The sequence below is a fragment of the Protopterus annectens genome, chromosome 8.part0 (assembly GCF_019279795.1).
Source record: "Protopterus annectens isolate FY-2018-M chromosome 8.part0, PAN1.0, whole genome shotgun sequence".
Taxonomy (NCBI): Eukaryota; Metazoa; Chordata; order Ceratodontiformes; family Protopteridae; genus Protopterus; species Protopterus annectens.
This window is the reverse complement of record NC_056741.1, coordinates 196,260,204-196,281,945: the sequence shown is the minus strand read 5'-3', so window position 1 is coordinate 196,281,945 and position 21,742 is coordinate 196,260,204. Positions and strand designations below refer to the sequence as shown.

The 21,742-nt window shown below is 44.8% G+C and overlaps 1 protein-coding gene across 1 annotated transcript in view; it reads right to left on the bottom strand.

Moving 5' to 3' along the window:
• LOC122808189 (antigen WC1.1-like) overlaps window positions 1-21,742 on the bottom strand; it is a 997,107-nt gene that overhangs the window by 610,011 nt on the left and 365,354 nt on the right. The window contains exon 7 of the mRNA XM_044079157.1: window positions 5,471-5,791. Coding sequence (XP_043935092.1) covers window positions 5,471-5,791 — 321 coding nt within the window. The remainder of the gene's footprint in view (window positions 1-5,470; window positions 5,792-21,742) is intronic.

Sequence of the window (21,742 nt, the reverse complement as noted above, 5' to 3'; positions counted from 1 at the left end):
TGTGAATGACTTGAGACGTACCTCTCTGGACTATATGAAGAGATACATGATTGTGCTCTCAGACTATGTGTCTCAGGCTGGTATGTCCCTATCCTTAAGCAGCATTTTACCTTCACCTAGGATGATGCCTCAATACAAACAAAATGATTGACTTTAATATTTGGCTTAGTTTCTGGTGTCATTCCAAGGGGATACCGTATCTGTCAGCCTGGGATGACATCATCTACAGACCTCAATGCTTTGCCAGAGATGGTCTTCATCTGTCACTGCTGGGATTTCAGCTACTGGCCAAGGCTCTTGCCACCCCCATAGTGCCTTTTTTAGGCAGTGTCTCAAGGACAAAATTCCTGATGTAAGAACTCCATCCAAGAATAACCTCAAGGTTTTGCTGCTAAAAGCTAGGAGTCTTAACATGAAACTGCATTCACTGGAAACAGTCCTCACCTTGGAAGACATAGACATATGTGCAGTCATGGAGACCTGGTTCAAGGCTGTGGAAAGCACCCCAGCCATATTGGGCTACACCTCCTTCCACACGTTCAGACCACAAACTGATAGCATGAAAACTAAAGGAGGTGGTGTATCAATATTCATTAAAGATAAATACACCTCCAGATTGGTTAGAAAGCATGATTCTCTTGAGATACTTCAGGTGCAATAAACTGTTGGTAGGACACCTACTCAAGTCATTGCCAGCTACAGGACCCCCTCCATGAATCAGGACACCCACTCTGCCTACTTGGATCTACTTGAGTCTGTCAAGATATATCCAAAACACCATGGTTATGGGCAACTTTAACTACTCATCCATTAACTGGTGAAATTACTTGTTCACAAACTCACTTGCCCAAAAGTTTGTTGACTTAACTCCATTGCCCTGGACCAACTAGTTGATACCCACACAAGGAATGCCAACATCCTGGATTTGGTGTTTACCAATATGGGAGACCACTGTAGCATCCCCATCCTGGTGAGATCTGACCATAAATCAGTCTCATTCAAAGTTACTATCACACCTGATCCATCACTAGCACCAATTAGACTAAAAAACGTCTCCATTGCAGATTATAAGCTCTTACAGCATGGTATAAATAGCTTCACTGCACCTCCCTTCTCAGATGGAACTGGCAACTTTACCGAGTTCTAAACAAATGCTTTATACACACACCTGAACATCTGCATTAAATTGGCTGTACCTGATAGGTCCAAAACAAGCTCCTCGAGGAATATCAAACCTGTCTGGTGGACAACTGCCATTAACAGGCTTTACAATAAGAGGAAGAAACTGTTGTCTAAGAGTAAGATGGAGTGAGCTCTAAACTGGAAATGCTGCCTTCTCAGTTTAAACAAGCAAATAAGACTTCTTATGAAGTCTTTCAAAGCTAACTATGAATCCATATTACCTTCCTCAACTAAGGACATCCATAAGACGTTCTTCAGTTATATCTGTAACCTAAAAGGAAAGGCCCAAATTTGTGCCAAACTGATAGTAATGATACCACATATATAGAGTCTGTGGACATTACTGAACTGTCAGCCGACAGGTTCTGTGAAAATTTCACTCCCCTGTCACCACCAAACGTACCCCAAGACATCCCTACCACCTGTCCGCTACCTTGTATCTCTAAAGAGCAAGTCATCTACACCCTCTCTAAGATTTAAAACACAGCATCCATGGGACTTGATAACATCCCAGGCTGCATCCTACATTGGCTCAAACAAGAATTAGCAACACCTTTGGGTACTCTTTTCAGTCATACTTTAAGCACTGGCTTCTTCCCATCTGAATGGAAAAAGGCAAACGTTATCCCCTTGCACAAAGGTGGTGCTTCCACTGATCCCGGGAACTATAAACCTATTAGCCTGACTATCCTTATCTGCAATGCCATGGAGAAAATCATCATGGACCTTATCAACAAAGATATTAGTAACCTCCAAACACTTGACCCTATTCAATTTGGAGTTGTCAAATGGAGATCATGCCTATTAAACCTAGTGGACATCTTTGTAACAGTCATCAAGGCCCTTTATGAGGTGATATCTGTGCATACAGCCTACCTAGACTTAACCAAGGCCTTTGACACTATCTCCTACTCAGGCATAATTGACAATCTCATCCAGCTAGGTATCAACCTGTTTATCATTAGATGGGTTGCTAACTGGCTCACTGATAGAACCTTTATAGTCAAAATAGGGGAATCCACCTCAAACAACAGACCTGGAAGCAGTGGTGTTCCACAGGGATCAGTCCTGGGACCTCTACTGTTTGGAATCCATTTCTCAGAAGTGCAAGCTAAAACTAAAGGTGACAAAGTTTGCTGACAACTATAAACTGGGAGTGGTCATAGAATCTCCAAATGATGATAATACATAATACAAGAGCGTCGTACACAAACAAATGACTGGTGCCAAAGTCATGGGCTTAAACTCAGTGTAAAAAATGTATTATCATCCCTTTTGGTAAGAGTGATGTTCCTGTTAACTACAACATCAGTTACAACACCATAAGTATGCACTCAGTGGTGAGAGACCTGGGCACACAGGTTGAAAGCAACCTTACCTTTGATCACCATATTTCCATAGTGGTAAGATGGGCATTCTTTACTTCTCATCTGATAAATAAGAGCATTGCCTCCAGAAAAAAAAAGAAGTTATAACCTCCCTGTACTCTTCCCTCAGCAGGCCAATAATTAAGTACAATGACCCTTTTGGTATGTACCTTTCCAAGCACCTGCAGCAATAAGAGAGACCACAAAGGTTCCTCACAAGGAAACTTCATGGTCTTCAGCATCTGTCCTATAAGGATCATCTGAAATCACTGTCAATTTATTCTGTTTCATACAGACTACTTAAAGCAATCTCTGTCTTGCATATAAAGCAATCTTTGACCCTGCTTTATTGGAGATGCTGCATATCCGTAAGTTAAATGGTACACAGGTTACTCACTCTAATGGCCTTAACCTGGTATGTGACATCAATAGAACCTGATGGAGGGACAGCTTTGTCTCCCAGAGGTTACCACACCTTTGGAACAGACTCCTACTTCATGTTAAGCAGAGCACCTAATTGGCCCTCTTCAAATGCAATCTGGATGATTGGATTGGTAAATATAAGTTCACCTCAGGGGTTCCACCTGTGCCCCTCTTGGACAGGAATGATAGGTCTGATCATGGAAATAAGAGTAAAACTTGGCTAGGCTTGTAGGGACCCTAGGGTCTTTAGACTAGAAACCTCCTATGATCCTATGATCCTATGAGCCTATGTATATGTATCATGTCCTTCTGGATTGCAATACATATATACACAGCATGTATGGACATCACACATTCTAGCATTCACATCATGCAGGTTGCTGCCACAAAGTTTTTTCTGGATTAATACTATTATTGGAATGATTTCATGGGTGTCCATCAGTCTTCTCAGTATTGCCACATTGTCATAGGTGTGTACACTGCCATAACACCTTCAGTATTGTGTGTACACTGCCATAACACCTTCAGTATTGTGTGTACACTGCCATAACACCTTCAGTATTGTGTCCTTCATACATATAAGGCAATGAAAGGGTTACAGTTCTTTAACCTGTATGTATGTATGTTCTAATATCAATCATGTGGATGTAAATGATTTCCTTTGATGACTCTGACAGTGTACATTACAATGGCAGGATAGGTCTACTAGGTAAGGACAGGGTGGAACTAGATTGCCAGGCCTTTCTGCCATATCACACATGCATGCACTCACACTACAGGAAATTTAGAAGTCACCAATCTGCTTACTGTGTGTCTTTAGAATGTGGAAGGAAACAAGACCACCTAGAGAAAGCCCATGTGAACATAGGAAGGACATGCAATCACTTTACTACTAATAAAAGTTGTATATAATATGTGTGTCAAGCTTGGCAAGCAACAGACCTACTTCAAAAACATACCCAATGTATGCTACTAAGGTCTGAGGCCAAAAAAACAAATGCTTCAAAAAAGAAAACTAACAACTAGCATGGAAGCTGTTTTTACACACTCCAATTATCCAAATACAGAGCAGTTTATGTACAGTACTAAGAAAGAAAGGATGAATGAAACATATTTTACCCATGATGTGAGCTTGCCCTGTATAATACGAGCTAAGCAACACTTTCCTAGTAACCCTATGAGTAACATTAAAAATCTTACCAATAGAAATAATGTTTTCCATATGAAGGACCAACATCCTATAGTGAATTGTTCTTTTTCTTTTTCTTTGCCTGATTCCCTTATTATTTTGTCTATAACTATTTCTCCTGTTTCCCAAAACCTCTCTCCCTTTAATCATTGTATACATTATCTGTACTTCTCAGCTCTTGCCATGCACATATAACTTGAAGTGAAACAAAGTGACTACATAAAAGTCATGTTAATGTATTAAAGCAAAAACAAGGCAAAAATATAAAAGTAGTAAGCGCTTTCATTTATATATGTGTAGGTATATATTATGTCATGATGACAGTTTTAGATAGATAAATATATCATTATATGAATCGGTATTATTGTTTGATATGGATGTATTAAAGTGGTTTATTTAGCACCACTATTGACTATATTAGATGTCTTAATCCTTGTGGGGATTGGTTAATTAACTGATTAATTGAAAGGTTCAGATGTATTTAAACTGGTGCTAAGGGTACTTTTATTATGTCTGATGAAGCGTCCTGAACGGATGCGAAAGCGCTTACTACTTTTATATTTTTGCCTTGTTTTGGTTTTATTAAAGTCTTTTTGTTCCGGTTTGCTACTTTTATATTTTTGCCTTGTTTTTATTAAATCTTTTTGTTCCGGTTTGCTACTTTTATATTTTTGCCTTGTTTTGGTTTTATTAAAGTATTTTTGTTCCAGTTTGCTACTTTTATATTTTTGCCTTGTTTTGGTTTTATTAAAGTATTTTTGTTCTGGTCTGCTGTGTTTGTCACCTCATTATTGGATTATAGGCTAAATGGACTAAGTTTTTTGAGGTGCTTTATTCTCGGACCTGGTTGTTTTCTACATTAATGTATTAAACCTGAAAAACAAACAAAACAAATATGATAGCAGAGATGTACAACAGAGAAATTGTATAAATATACAAAGATATTGTTAATATTGCAGCAAATCTGGTGTGTTAATGTAACTTTGTATGCTTCTCTTTTTTCACTTTTTATACACTGTGTTTGTATAAATGGAGATTTGCTATCCAGACCTCAAATGAAACTGGGCTTTGCCTAGTTAAATTATTCCAGTAAAAACATTAAAATAAATAACAATAGGATAAATTTAAACTTTTATAAAATTTAAATTCTCCTCTTATGATATCTGTCGGCTCCTTCAAAGCAGTTTCAACTTTCTTGTGTAAAAGGATGGATAACTTATTTTCATTCTTTTATACCATCATAAATCTGAGAATTAACTTACATTTTAATGTTTTAATAAAAAGAAGATGGAAAATCAAGGTTTGTTACCTGAGCAGGTGACTCCTGCATCCCTGCTGTGAGAGTAACCATAATGTCTCAGTCCTAGGGACCTGCAGTCCCACAGAGCAGCCTCTTCTCCTTCACACTGAACTTCATCCAACCACACTGGTCCTGTTCCTGCACCAAAATGAGCACCAAGATGGGCAGCTACAGCAGATCCACATCCCAGCTGTTTACACACCACTGCAGCATCCTGAATGTCCCACTTATCACTGTACACTGTCCCCCACTGACCACTGTGATAAAGCTCCACTCTGCCAGCACAGGGGCTGCCTCCATTCACCAGTCTCAGCTTCATGTCTTCTGCAGCTGTAACAGACAAAATAAACAATTCATTATTCCCCACTCAGGCTCTCAGCTGTCTGTACCTGTTATCCTTCTCACATTATAGTGTGTTGAGTGAGGAGCCAGAATGCTGTGTTGTTTCCTGGCAAGTAATACACGATGACACATTACACAAAGTATGTCTCAGTTATGTGTCAAAGTTGTATGTTACTATGTTTAGAGGAAGGTTTCTGATGTTTAGCTCTTACTAAACATAGAAAATACAGCAATTCTAAGGTTAAATAATATTGTTGCTACCACAAATGATCACATTGATTTACTTTTCACTCATATGGCTCCTTGTACCTTAGCTCACAGAACAAAAAAAATTATATATATATATATATATATATATATATATATATATATATATATATATTTACAATCACTATGTATAATGTCCATACATTATGTAATTTAAATATCTCATTACCTTGTCTTTTAAAGACATGTAACCTTATCTAAATTTAATGTAAGTTTTTTGTGATCACTACTGTTATCTCTTCCAATCAGCCATGCTTAAGTTATATACAACAGCAAAAGTACCGCTGTCACATATTACTATTCTGTACATACTTTCTGTTCATGGAGAGTTTTATTTCTGCAATTAGTATGTCTGATAGATTTATTATATTATATTTGTATTTCCTTTTTGGAAAAGTCCAAATAGGTCGGAAACCCATTTTCAGCCCTGGCATAAGGGGAAGAAGCTCCAAAAGGAATCAATCAGTTTGTTGTATACATTGCACAAATGCACATGCAAATATATGGTACAGTTGAACTTATTTACATATAAAATCCATAGACAAAATTTAAACTTGCAATAATGCTTGTTCAAAATGTAAGAAACTTAATGTAATATTGCACAATGGTAGTTGATTTTACTGTTACAATTGCAGGAGATCAATCAGTAAGTGACATGCATGTAGCTTACTGCAAATAGCAGAGGGGCATTTGACATTTTGTTACCATTCAGAAAAGCATGTCACATTGCAATAGACCATGGGCCGGATTCACGAAGGCTTGCACGGAGTCTAAGAGTAGTGTAAGACTCCATGCAGCCTTCGCGATCCAGGAACAGCCCAAACTCCGTGTAAGAGTTAGGCTAAAACGGCTCTTACACGGAGTGGGCGTGGCTAAGCTAATCAGCCCACTTGCTGCCGAATAGCATGCAAATGAGGCTGATTAGCAATCCAGGAAGCCCAGAACAGGCCGTGTAAGAGCCGTGTTAGCTGCAGAAATGTACTCAGTTGACAACTGAGTACGTTTCTGCAAACACGGCAATGGAGCCATGTCAGCTCCAAATAAAGGGTGCATATGTTACAGGCAGCATGCCAATGGCCAAATATGTGGCCATTGGCAAGGTAACCCCATGCAAATATGTTAAATATGTAATTTTTTTTTTCGGCAATTGCCGATGTGTAAACCCAGCGCAGCCCCGCGCAAACGGGCTGCGCTGCATAGAACATCAAAACGAAGGGTTTAAACCTACAAATGTAGGTTTTGTGCAATACATGGAATGTCAATGGAGGGACCAGCAGAGCAAAACCAACATGGCCACCGTGTAGTGGTTGCTAAGGGGGGAAGCTGAGTCTAAGAGATGTAACTAAGCATTAGTAGGCAATCCGATGCAAATGAGTGTAAGGATACTGAATTCCACTGTCACATAGCAAATGAGCACATTCTGAGTAGTGTAAGAGTTACATACGGGGAGGAACAGAGTAGGAGATAGGTGACATCACAGGGGGGAATGGTAGAAAGAGATGCAGTTCATTGGAGGTCATAGTTACATGACAGATGTCAGACAGATATCAAGGAAAGAGGTGGGCCACTAAGTAAACACGAGAAAGTCAAGAAATGGAAGGTGTACACTGTTGCCTACACCAAAGTTCCTTGCTGGACGTGTATCTTGCGCGTGTGCGCCACTTAAGCTCGAGTAAGGCAGTGTGCGCGCGTGTAAGACGGTGTGCGCGCGTGTAAGGCAGACTCAGCATGTGGGAGCGTGTTGGGAGATGTTTAACACCGTGTGCGCGGGCGTGCACGCGTTTAAAACTGAATAAGCAGTTTCTGAACTCTGTAAGTATGTGTGTGCGCGTGTAAGCCACTGTGAGCATGTGTCTGCTGGTTTGCACATGGCTCCACCCTGAGGAAACAGAAAGGAAAAAGGAAGCAACAGATGTAGTAGGAAGTTAGCAGGGAATACTGCTGGAGCTAGCAGGTGAAAACAATTAGATGCAGGCAATTACACAAGCAGAATACTAGGCCAGCCCAGCACTTAAAACTCTGCAAACAGCAGTGCAGAATGTTTCACTCAAGAGACACTGCAAGACAGGAGTGAAGTTATCAGAAGTGAAAACTGAAAAAGCTGAACTCAGAGCAGAAATGTTAGGGGCTGCCATAGCTGTCATAATGAGACATAGGCGACTTGCTTAGGGTGGTGACAATGCAGATGGTGCCAGACAACCCACAGTGAGGAGACGGAGAAGAGTGTACAGGCCCAGGGTCACCTACCACGGGTTACATAAGCTGGAGATAGTAGAGAGCTATAGAGTGGACAGAGACCTCCTGCAGCAAATAGTGGAGCTGTGCAGGCCACGCCTCACACACAGAACCAACAGAGGGGAACCCATCCCAGTGGAAACCAAGGTATGTGTTGGCCTAAGAATACTAGCAACAGATACCTTCCAGAGACCAACTGGTGATATGATGGGGATATCACAGGCATCAGCCTCCAGGGTACTGCACCAGTTCCTGGATGCCATGTCAGCACATGTCAGTGATCATGTATACTTCCCTAATGCCCGTGAGGTATTGGCCAGCAACATGCGTCTCTTCCAGCAAATAGCGGAATACCCTGAGGTAGTGGGTGCAATAGACTGCACGCACATACGCATCAAAGCACCAGCCGGTGAGCGGGGTAGGGCATACATCAACCGCAAGGGCTTCCTCCATCAACTGCCAGGTCGTGTGTGATGCCCAGGGCATAATAATGAATGTGTGCTGGCTGCCCTGGGAGCTACCACAATTCCCACATCTGGAATTTGACGCAGCTGTACCAGACATTTGCCAATGGGGACAACCCGCATGGACACCTACTGGGGGATGCAGGGTATGCACTGGAGCCGTGGCTGATGACATCCATCAGAAATGCACACACACCTGAACAGGAACGCCATAATGAGGCACACGCACAAACACGTAATGTAATAGAGCGTGTGTTTGGGCTGCTCAAGTCACGGTTCCGGTGTCTGGACACATCTGGTGGAGCCTTGCAGTACACACCAACTACATGTACCCAAATTGTCATGGTATGTGCTATGCTACATAATATGATCTTGCGAAAACAGCTGCAGCAGGACCAGCATAGGGCTGGGCCAAACAGCCCCCCACCATTGCCAAGGCCACCACAGGCACAGCGTGACTCGGAGGAGGAACAACCTGAGCCTGCCCCAGTAGGCAGAAGGAGGTGTGCCCAGTATGCCCTGGCCTTGGCAAAGAGGCAACGCATAGCACATACATTGGTTCAGTAGGAACCTTGGGAATGATACCCCTCTCTGAGTCACTCAAATAGTAACAGGGATGCCTAACATGACACAACCTGCTCTCAAACATGTACAGGGAAGTGTAATATGTGCATCCGACAGAGGCAGCCCTGCAGCACCACCTGAGGCATGAATGCTATGTGTTAAGTAATGTAACACCAATTCCCATATGCACACCTGAGGACCTTGACTAACATCCTACCCTCAACAAGCAGCATGCCACAACATGACAACGAGATGATCAAGTGCAACAATTGACTGAAGTATCGCAGTAAGTCAAAGGGGACCCAATGTGTGCCTGTCTGGGATGACATGCTGAGCATGACATGATGCACCACCTGCTAGGACTGGTGTGCACCTATCAGTGCAGGCCGTATGGATACTGGCAAAGGCTGTTGTCACGCACAGTGTGCCCCAAATAGGTAAGCCCCAAAACACAAACCTATCTCCATAGGTACCAGAAGGGATAAGAATAAGATAACGGATAAGTTGAAACAGCAAGATGCATGCAGTCTAAGACCACCCAGTATGGAGAATGTTGATAACTGTGCTGTAACAGAAAACTGAGGCAAGGCTCACAACAGCACCCTAACACTACCAGGTTACACCTCATACTGTGCTGTACAGCCTCAAAACTTGGAACAAGCTACAAAAGGAGGGTGACTAGCAAGAAATGTCAAGGATAACCACACCCCCATGTTGGTACCACCACAAAAAGCAGCATGGACTAGCCATGCACAAGTAACAGTGGCTAAAACTGCCCCCCAGTACTACATAGCCTGCTACAGGCTACTGGCCCAACACCAGGAACTGCATCCGGCCCATGCTGGAATGCATGAATAGATCAAGTCCTCCAAACCACATTATATTGGGCGACTGCAAATACCCAGACATATAGACTGGGAGCATTAAACCAGCTGCAACAGTGTAGGACAAAAGCTCATCGAATCCACAAACCAAAAGGCCCAGGAACAACGTACCACCCCCACAAGAGGGGCAAGCATACTGGATGTGATAATCAGCAACATGGGTATGGGATGTCAAGATGAGAAGTGTATTGCTCACTGGTAAAACCAGACCATATAGTAATCACACTGGATATACAAATCCTGACCACAGTCCCTGTCCAGAAAACCACAGTGGAAAACGTGTGCTAAGCAATATTTGCACACCTCAAAACTGATGTGGAATCCATTAAAGGTCCTGTGCAGGTGCAATATATGGGCCACACCTCAGAACCTGTAATACAGCCAGTCCATGAACACTGCCAGGAATGCTTGGAATATGCAGTCCTAAATTAAAACAGGACACAGTGCCTATATCTGGCATGGTGGACACCAGCCATAACCAAAACATGCAAGAGAATGAGGAAGCTACTACATGATAGAGCAAACATGAACAATGAAGTAATTACTGATCAGTAGTATGGCAATACAATCTGTCCACACATGCAATCCACAAAGGCCAGCCACAACAAGTGGAATCTGCGAATCCTGAGGCAATGTTACACCTGCCCCAAGTACACAGACAACCCCCAACCCCACCCAAGGAATACAAATATATGTGAGAGATGCAACCATCCATCCAAAATGGAGGCTGAGCTCCCCCAACTCAGTACTCCCAAAACAAGTCAGTAGGAGAAGGTAACCACACACCACAAACACATACCCACATAGACCTATCACAACTGCAAACCAAACACATAAACACAGAAATACATTCCTGGAGGCAGAAATCACAAACACAGCACACCAACAGAGGCCTCTAAAGCAGACACCCAATGAAACAGCCCCCAAACATAGCACATGCAACACATAGCACACAAAGCTGGTGTGCCAAACAGTCACAGGCCAGAAGGAGAAACAACATGCCTGATACAGTTGTAATAGGTGACTCCATAGTCAGACACACTGCTGTCCGGCACACCAGACTGAACAAGGGAAAGGGTACAGTAAGCTGCCTGTAGGCTGCCACAATATGCCACATAACAGAAATATGTAGGTCACTCCAAAGCAAGTAGAAATATGATGCAGTCATAGTCCATGCTGGTGTGAATGACCTGAGATGTACTGCCCCAGACTACATGTAAAGAGACACAGATGAGCTATCTGATTATGTAGTCCAGGCCGGTATGACACGCACCGTTTGCAGCATCCTACCCTTACCAAGAATAATGCCACACTGCAAACACGGAATGATCAGCCATAGCAAGTAGTACACTTACTGGTGTCATTCCAAGGGGATCCAATGTCTGTCTGCCTGGGATGTCATGCTTGACATGCCACGCAGCTGTCCTTGAGATGGCCTGCACCTGTTACCCCTGGGCGTCTGAATATTGGATAAGGCCTTTGCCACCTCCATAGAGCCTTTTGTAGGCAACACTGAACAGACTGACCCACCACCTGAGAAAACATAAGTGGGCAGAAACATAAGGGAAATGCTGACCAATGCCAGATGTGTACACCCCAATATGCATGCTCCCGAGGCCATCCCCTGAATAGAGAACATTGATGTCCGTGCAGTGACACAAACCTGCTGCAAGGCTCCTGACAGCACACCAGCACTACCAGGTTATACCACGTACCATGTGTCATGGCCCCAAAACCTGGAACAAAACATAAAAGGAGGGTGAGTATCCATAGGCAGCACAGACACCCATAATGCCCAGGTAACTGACAATGCACAAGGCAGTGGAGTACACCCATGTGCAACTAACTGTGGCAGACTGCTGTGCAGTCCGTAGCATGCTACAGACCGCACTCTCACACACAATAACCCCACCCAGACGTCCTGAAGACACTGGACAGTATGAATGTCCCACCAAATACCAAACAAGGTACCATGAATAACCACATAGGTGGTAAAGCATTATGTATGGAAGGAGTAACCAGGGACCTAGGGACACAAGTGGACAGTAACCTGTTATGTGACACCCACATTGCCAATGTGGCTAGGAAGACTGTCTACATTTGACACCGTATCAGGAAAGGAGTCACATGTACGGCAACAGAGGTCACTGTGCCACTATACTTTCCTCTAATCAAACCCATAATCCAGTACAATGCCTCATATGGGATCTACCATACCTGACACCTGCAGCAGTTAGAAAGACCTCAAAGGTACCTCACCAAGAGGATAAAGTGTCCCAAATATATGTCATATGCTGCCTGGCTGCAGACACCCCAGCTGAATCCAGTCACATACTGCCCACACAGAGGCATTGCATGCCTGTTGTAGGAGGCCATGCCCAACACAGGAGTAATGGACATGCTCCACCCCAGAAAACACATATCCATTGGAGCTGAGAGAGTGAGAGATGTCCACCTCCACAAATAATGAAATAGGATGTGCCGGTGGGACAGATACATAATCCAGAGGCTCCCCACACCCTGGACCAGAATCCCACTGCATCTTAGGCACAGCCCCTCACTGACACTGTTCAACAGGAATCTTGCCAAGTGGATGGATGATTGTAGAGTTATAGTGGGGGTCTTCACTGTGTCATGTCCAGACAGAGGCACAGCAAAGCAAACCATACATGGCCATAATATCCACATAGCACGGGGCCTCACAAGCCACACACACTCTGGCTAGGCTAACAAATGCCCAGGGTGGATAGCCTAGTATGAACCTATGAACCTATGTAGATACAAATTGTACAGGACACTGAGGATAATCCCAAGGCTTACACAACTGATAGTAGGAGACATGTGGGGAATTCACAGATATGCCCCGAATCACACAAATACCACAAACACACACACATATTGCCAACATACATCCTGATAGGTGCAGTGCAACCCCCCCCCCCCACAAATGCAGAATATCTATCCCAGCAGACTGATGGCCCCCTGACATTGCAGATGCTGAGGTAACACACAACATCTCCAAAGCAGAACACACAGCAGCAATGGTATGAGATGGTGTCCTGGGCCTAGTGCAACATGTACTCTAAGATGAATGGAATGCCAAACCACACTACTGCTCAATGTCAGCCTTACCACAGAATATGTACCCAAAGAGCAGTGTACAACAACAGTGGTCCTCCTCAACAAAGGTGTCGCCTGAATGGATACTGAACACTACTACCCCAGAACTACAGGTATTTAGGTCAGTGTGAAAGGATGTTGACAACTGGTGGGTGCAAAGTATCCCATGCAAACACTGCAGGCACAGTATAATCCTGTTGTGTTCACACACAAAGCAGTTGTACAGTAACTACACAACATGACACACAACCCACAACCATAAACGGGTGATAGTTGTTGAAGTTCACACACATCCACGAATGTGGTGGGCTGCAGAGTCCAACATATGGAATGCTCATACTGGGCATGCTCACACACTTTGACAACATGCCATGGAAAGGCTGAACTGGGCATGCTCACACACTTAGACAAAATCTCGGCTTAGCAGTTGGACACACATATCTGGTATTGTTATGTGTTATGCCAGGAACCAACCACATTACAGCAGTCTGCCCAGTGCACACAGTTAAATGACTACAGAGACATACGTGATATAGTGGATCCCTCCCATATGCAAACATTGTCCACAGATGCAGAAGTTGTTCACACAAACAGGGAATGCTATGGCAATAAAAATATGCAAACAGTCTATCAGCAACAAATAATTTGCATTTGACAATCAAACATAATGGTGTAGAGGTCAACACTAGGCTGTCTGCCCTAGGGAATGGCAGCTTAGCCAGTGTCTTTGGTGTCTGCCTCCCCACAGGATGCACATTCCCCTGTCTAAACACAGATGATGTCAGCACCCTATATGTACAGCAGGTGAAAATAAACTTCCCAGTAATCTGAATAGCGCGCTCTGCTAATGCGTCCGTCTCAAGTGTCATAACATAGTTAGGGAGGGGTTTCAAATGCTCAGTGTGTGTGTGTGTGTGTGAGTGTGGTTGGTGTGTGTGTAAGTCTGTGTGAGGGAATTGCCCTTTTGGCAACAGAAAAGACACTACAGGATGCACATTCCTTTCTAAACACAACAAAGTATCGATGATGTCAGCACCCTATAAGTACAGCAGGAGAACAGAAACCTCCCAGTAATGCGAATAGCTACTTCTGCTAACGCGCCTGTCTCAAGTGTACAACATAGTTAGGTAGGGATTTGAATCCTGCGAATGGCAAGTGTGTGTGTTTGTCTGAGGGGGTTTGTGTGTGAGGGGAATGTGCCTTTTGGCAAATAGGATATGACACTACAGGATGCACATTCCCTTTCTAAACACCGATGATGTCAGCACCCTATAAGTACAGCAGGAGAACAGAAACCTCCCAGTAATGCGAATAGCGCACTCTGCTAATGCGTCTGTCTCAAGTGTCATAACATAGTTAGGTAGGGGTTTGAATCCTGAGTATGGCAAGTGTGTGTGTTTGTCTGAGGGGGGGGTTTGTGTGTGTGAGGAGAATGCCCCTTTTGGCAAATAGGATATGACACTACAGGATGCATATTCCCTTTCTAAACACCGATGATGTCAGCACCCTATACGTACAGCAGGAGAACAGAAACCTCCCAGTAATGCGAATAGGCCCGCTAATGCGCGTCTGTCTCAAGTGTCATAACATAGTTAGGTAGGGGTTTGAATCCTGCGAATGGCAAGTGTGTGTGATTGTCTGAGGGGGGTAGTGTGTGTGAAGGGAATGTCCCTTTTGGCAAATAGGATAGGACACTACAGGATGCCCATTCCCTTTTCTGAAACACTGATGATGTCAGCACTCTATAAGTATAGCAGGGGAAGAGGAAACCCCCAGTGATGCAAATAGCATGCCCTTCTAATGTGTCCGTCTCAAGTGTCATAACAGTCAGATAGGGGTTTGACTCCTGCAATTGGCAAGTGTGTGTTTTGGCTGAGGTGGGTTAGTGTGTGTGGCGACAATGTCCCTTTTGGCAACTAGGTGAACAGACTACAGGATGCACATTCCCCTTCTAAACACTGTTCAGCAGATGGCCATGGCTCTGGCACAAGTCGCCTGTTGCTATGATGCCCCTTTGGACGATGCTTGTGTCAGCTGGAGAGTCGAGTATGGTGGCCAGTTTGCAGTCATCTGCACATTTGTACAGCCACAGTCCATCCGTGTTGGCCTGTACCTCCAATAAATATATACCAAACAAGAGGGTCCCAGGACTGAGCCTTGTGGGACACAACCCGTAACTGTTATGGGGTCTGGCATGACCAGCAATGCTAACCATGTGGGTTCTGTTCTTGAGCCACTGTGCAATCCAGCTAGTGACATAGGGGCCTATATTTAAGCTGGGGAGCTTCCCTAGAATGCCCAAGTGTGATATTGTTGCAAAGGCGTTTGCAAGGTCCACGTAGTCTGTGTGGACCACCTTCCCCTCGGCAATGGCCTTGGTGACTGTATCAAAGAAATCAACCGGGTTACACCCGATAGTGCTGATGTGCTCCCACTAGCCCTGAACCAGGCATCTGCTACTGCACAGATATCGATGTTTTCCATGCCAAGGAGTGTTTTGGGTGCATGCATCTGGAGGTTTAGACATCTGGCGTTGGCAAGTATTGCTGTTCTAGTGTCTTATCCCCAGTGATACCTATGAAGGTGGGTTTGTCATTTGAGCCCTGCCTAACATATGCAGGGCAACATATGTGTAGCAAGAGCCTTTGCCAATATCTGAAAGGCCAGGGTGACAGGTGCAGGCTGTCCCTAGCAAAGCAGGTAGTTCAACAGAAGATGAATGTGTGGAAGGTGTAGTGCCTGTGCTTAGTTAGCGGTAGCATATATGACTGCTCACGTGGACACATGCCAGGCAGGTCATATGCACTGTGTCACAGGCAATGTACATGTGAACAGGACCAACAGTGACAATCTGTCAAGTGGGACATGAACATACATATAGTAGGCTATGCAGATGGCACTAGGAGTCCACAGAAGCTCTATAACTATGCATCGCAGGTGTGATCAGTATTCCAGGGTAATTGCAAGCACACATGCATGCAAACAAAGATACAGTAAACAGGGCTCCATGTAGTCCATGGTACAACAAACAAGCTGTACCAGTTCCAGTAGGTAACACTGCAACTATGCAGGCACTATGCACATGTACATGGAAATACACGGGTCAGATGGCTAGGGTCCAGTCTCAGTGCACACAAGTGTACAGAACATGCATGTACTGTCAGGATGTACAATAACTGGATAGAAACCCATGTGCACATACCTGCAGTAATACACGCCAACAACAGACAGTGAGCCTCGTCAGTGGTTCCATACTTAGTAGGATGTATGCTCCTGGCCTGCCACCACAGTATCCCTGACATATATGGGGACCCTCCTCCCTCCTGTGACAGTTAGTTATGTGTGTTGGGGCTGTCTAGCATGGTATGATATGTGAGCATGCAGTTAGGGTGCTCCTGTGTGTCCTGTACCAGTCGTGTAACTGCACACATATCAACATCCTCAAACATCTGCATTGTAGAGTCTAGTGTGGGCAACATGCCACTTGTAATCTACATGTCCATCATTGTGTATTACTACATGCATTACCCTATCCCCGTGCTACGGCGTATGTAGCCTTCTGTTTACATTCCGCCATTACCACCAGTATGCCAACATGTGCAGATGATACACTATGGTACTTACCATGGGTGTAGACAACAGGACGGGACAATCACACACTTACCGGAAAGTGCATCAGGCATGCTGTGATATACCCACAATTAATTCAGCAGTTATCACAGTACTGTTAACAACATGATGCTATTACTACACATCTATGTGGTCACCCCAGCATCAGCAACATGTTAACCTGTACCTGCACAGTTGTTACAGATTGCAAGAGGTGGCACAGTTTCATCATATGCACAGGGTGTGACCTTGGTATGCCTGAGCCAGCCACCCATACCACCAATTGACATGTATGTGTATGTGTGTTGGTGAGGACAGCAGTAGAAGGTGGGGCAATGTTGATGCAGTGTGTGCGTGTATGCGGTAGCCCTAGGTGTTGTCAATTTGCATGTGTGTATGGATGCACACAGTTCCACCTCATGGCTGCCATATACTGGTGTTTGTGGACGCCACAGACCGTACCTGCCAGGTCATACAGATCAGTGTATCTGGCCGCGGACACGGTACTCTGCAATGTGCCTTGTAGGTGCTACGGACCATATCCGTACCAACCCAGACTGGGTACCGTCATCAGAAGCAGGTGTTCGCTGACTGGACACAGATCCCTGTCGGGCCTGGCCAGATTAATGCCGCACGTGGTCTCCAGGGGTGGTCAGATGACAGCACAGACCCAGCATTGCTGGGGCTGCTGCTGGCACTATGGGGCGGCCGTCCCTGTTGTCATCCACGCCGACCGCCAGCTGCTGCTTTTGCTGGCCTACGGCCACGACGACGCCCCAACCGCCCACCATCACCCTGGCTCATGGACATGTAGTTGTGGAACTGGTCTAATATGTCCTCACAACGTCTGTCTATGACATTGGTGAAATCAAGGATGGCAAAACAGCCGCAATGTCGCATACTGTCAGTCATGGCTGTGCGACATGCCGCCAGCTCCTCAGACCCTGTCTGGTGTACTGCTCCATACGTGACTGTGCCTGCATGACAGTCCCAAACATAGCTGAGGTTGTAAGACCTCTGTGGCACGTCTCACAGGGGCAGTGTACGCCCACGGATGCTCCCACGAGAACCCCGGACATCTGTCTGTGTGGTACCATCTCTGGGGCCATAGCCGGCTGCTGTGTGGGAGGCATGTGCCACAGATACCACATTACCCTGGTCAATGCCCACTGTAGCTGTCCATCACCTAGGGACAGTGGTGACAAAGGGTGTATTGGCAGGATAACTTCAATGTGCGCATTGATGGGGTGCAGCTGTGTACTGTCAATCGGCTGACCAATGGCAGACCCTGGCATACCATCCTGTGCCATTACACAGATGTCATCATTATCAGTACCACGGCACCTGACTCAGGTTCCTGCTACATGACACCAGAGCAGCAACAGGGTGCAACCTGTGGGAAGGAAACAGGGAAACACAGCGGCGTTTACAGGCTGATGTCATACATTACCAGCATATGCACACACACATGCACAGGTTACATGCACATGCACCGCGCACACATGCACACATGCACAGGTGCACACATGCACACATGCACCGTTTATTGCACACATGCACATGTGCACAGGTGCACACATGCACACATGCACAGGTGCATTACGCACATGGTGCACGATGCACACATGCATTACGCACATGCACACGCAATACATGCACAGGTGCACACATGCACACATGCACACATGCACGCGTAATATGCAGTAATATTACGCACATGCACCCATGCACAGGCTCAGTGCACACATGCACAGGTGCACACATGCACACATGCACACATGCACAGGTGCACACATGCACACATGCACATGCACAGGTGCACACATGCACACATGCACACATGCACGCATGCACAGGTGCACACATGCACACATGCACACATGCACAGGTGCACACATGCACACGCACACATGGACACATGCACAGGTGCACAGGTGCACACATGCACACATGCACACATGCACAGGTGCGCACATGCTGGAGTGCACACATGCAGTACATGTACACATGCACAGGTGTACACATGCACACATGCACATGCACACATGCACAGGTGTACACATGCACACATGCACACATGCACAGGTGTGTGCCACATGCACACATGCACACACATGCACAGGTGCACACATGCACACATGCACACATGCACACGTTTTACACACTTGTACAGTACTAAGTATGCGTGATATCGACACACATGCACAGACACACCTACATGCATACAAAGAGCACTACTAAGTGAGCCAAATAGTACTATTACTATCAACACTATTACAGGTATTGTAAATACACACTCACCAGCATGGATAGGCTGCAATGCAGTTATACCAGAGGGTCCTGCAGACATGAAGAAACTAATCTTAGTGGGCACAACTGTGCCATTGTTACTGAGTATGATACAGGTCAGGAGTACAACAGTCGCCTGTCACAGGTCTGCAGCTAATATTGAGGATTTCACACTTGCACATTAAATACTATGGTGACAGCTACGGACCAAGGACACACCTCACACATGCATTAACTACCAGTGTACACAACAGTCAACTATACATATTACCTGCACGTTCACTGTCCTGCTGCTGTGTGGCTCCAGCCTCCATCATGATGCATGTCTGCTGCTGTTGTTGTTGCTGGTGGACTGGAGCCACTACACTCAGGAGTAGTCCCTCCAGTCTGGTAAGTGGGGGATGTGTAGCCACCCCACCACCTGTGGCGACCTGTTGCCTGTGGATATCTGACGCATGCTGATGGACATGTATGATTAAATCACTGCAGAGATGTTGTACCTGCTCATATGTCCTATTATGCATGCCTATATCATTTACCCGACGGACAAGGTCTTGCCACAGTGCAGCCCTCACCTGCTGATTCTGGCTGGTGCGGGAAAAGAGTATTGCATAGTCCCGCACCAGGCTCTGGTGTATCTCCTCATCCTCAGCTGTGGAGTAGGTGGGGTTCCTTGGGTGGGCCATGTACCTGAGAAAGAAAATAACCTGGTATCAGCAATATATGTCAGCAGACTTTGGCACACATACTACACATGCTACCCACTGTTATGATACAACATATCTCACATATGTAGTATCTGTCTGTCTATTGGTGGATACACATGTAGATGGCCAGTATCAGTGCTCGGCCAGCAACTGTGCAACAGTACCTGCCAGGCTCCATCGACATACTACCAAACACCAGCAGTCAGAACACCCACCAGGTCAGAAGCACCTCCTCACTCTGGGGTTTGTATCTAGGTACTGTATGGCCTACATCGCAACCACTGTGGGCTGACCACACTGCTTGCCCTGGATATACATATCCCACCTCCACCACTGGCACAGATGGCTACAGTGCATAACATTACACAGATACAGACTTTACACTTTGTAACAGGATATGGTATCCTTACAGCCCACTGGGCCAGTGGCAGATACAACCCACAATGCTGACCCCTACACAATTGTTTTCTCAAACATCTCCAAGAATGCATGGATCATGCAATCCCATATATGGCCAAGACACTATCCACAAAGGACAGCATCCTGTCTGGCGGACCCCAGCTATAGACAGATTGTATTAAGGAAGATGTAAGCTACTGCAAGACAGAGCATCATTCACTGAAGGAGGGCATGTCTGAGCAGCACTGGTAAGGATCTATTTCCCATCATAATGACTCCGTCACATGGGCAACGCTGAGAGAAGTCAAGAGTGACACTACAGATGACCAGGAGGCCTTCTTCAGTTATGTTAGCAACCTGGCCAGGAGCCATCCTCTGCCCATAGGTAGTACACAACACATATTTTGCCCCCTTGACAACATTGGGGGCACTATGTACCCCCCCCCCCCGTTTTTTTTTTTTTTTTTTTTTTTTTTTTTTTTTTTCTTCTTTTTTTTTTTTTTTTTTTTTTTTTTTTTTTTTTTTTTTTTTTTTTTTTTTTTTTTTTTTTTTTTTTTTTTTTTTGTTATTTTTAACAAAAACAACATCCCCCCTAAAAAAAAAAAAAAAAAAAAAAAAAAAAAAAAAAAAAAAAAAAAAAAAAAAAAAAAAAAAAAAAAAAAAAAAAAAAAAAAAAAAAAAAAAAAAAAAAAAAAAAAAAAAAAAAAAAACCTCCCCTGGGGTAGCCCCCCTATTTTGGTGGGTTTTCTTTTTTTTTTTTTGTGGTTGGGTTGGGGGTTTTTTCCAAATTTAAAACAAAAAATCCCCTATCCCAATATTGCTTAATTTGCCCCCTTGGGGGAAAACCCCTTTACAAAAGGGGCCCCCAAAGGGGGTTTATTTGGGGTTTTTTTTTTTTTGCTACCCCGGGACCATTTTTTGACCCCCCTTTGTGTGGGGGGTTTGGTACCTGCTGCCATCACACAGCGTTAATAGGTGACTCATATGGCATATTACCATTCCAATAACATTCAGCAGGGTATGTGTGACATGTACCTGCTGGGGAGTCTCATTTAACACTGTGTGGTTTATTGCAGGGTGTCCCTATCTGTGAGTTGGAACCCTGACTCCACATGTGTGTGCACACCATTGCAGTGGCACGGACGACACACAGCAGATGATTAGGGTTGTGGATGCAGGAGGTGTTAATGCGTTGTTGGACATCTGCTTGTGTGACTCCATAAGGTAAATCTGGGAGTGTAACCTCACGTAGTATATGTGTACTCTGTGGTGTTGTCAGTCACTGTGTACTTGGTACTCAAAGCCTGAAAGCATGGTCACAGTGTTGTGTACATGTCACTGTGTCCTTCTCCATATCTGTTGTTGTCAGCGGAGGGTCCATACCATGGCATCCATTATGTG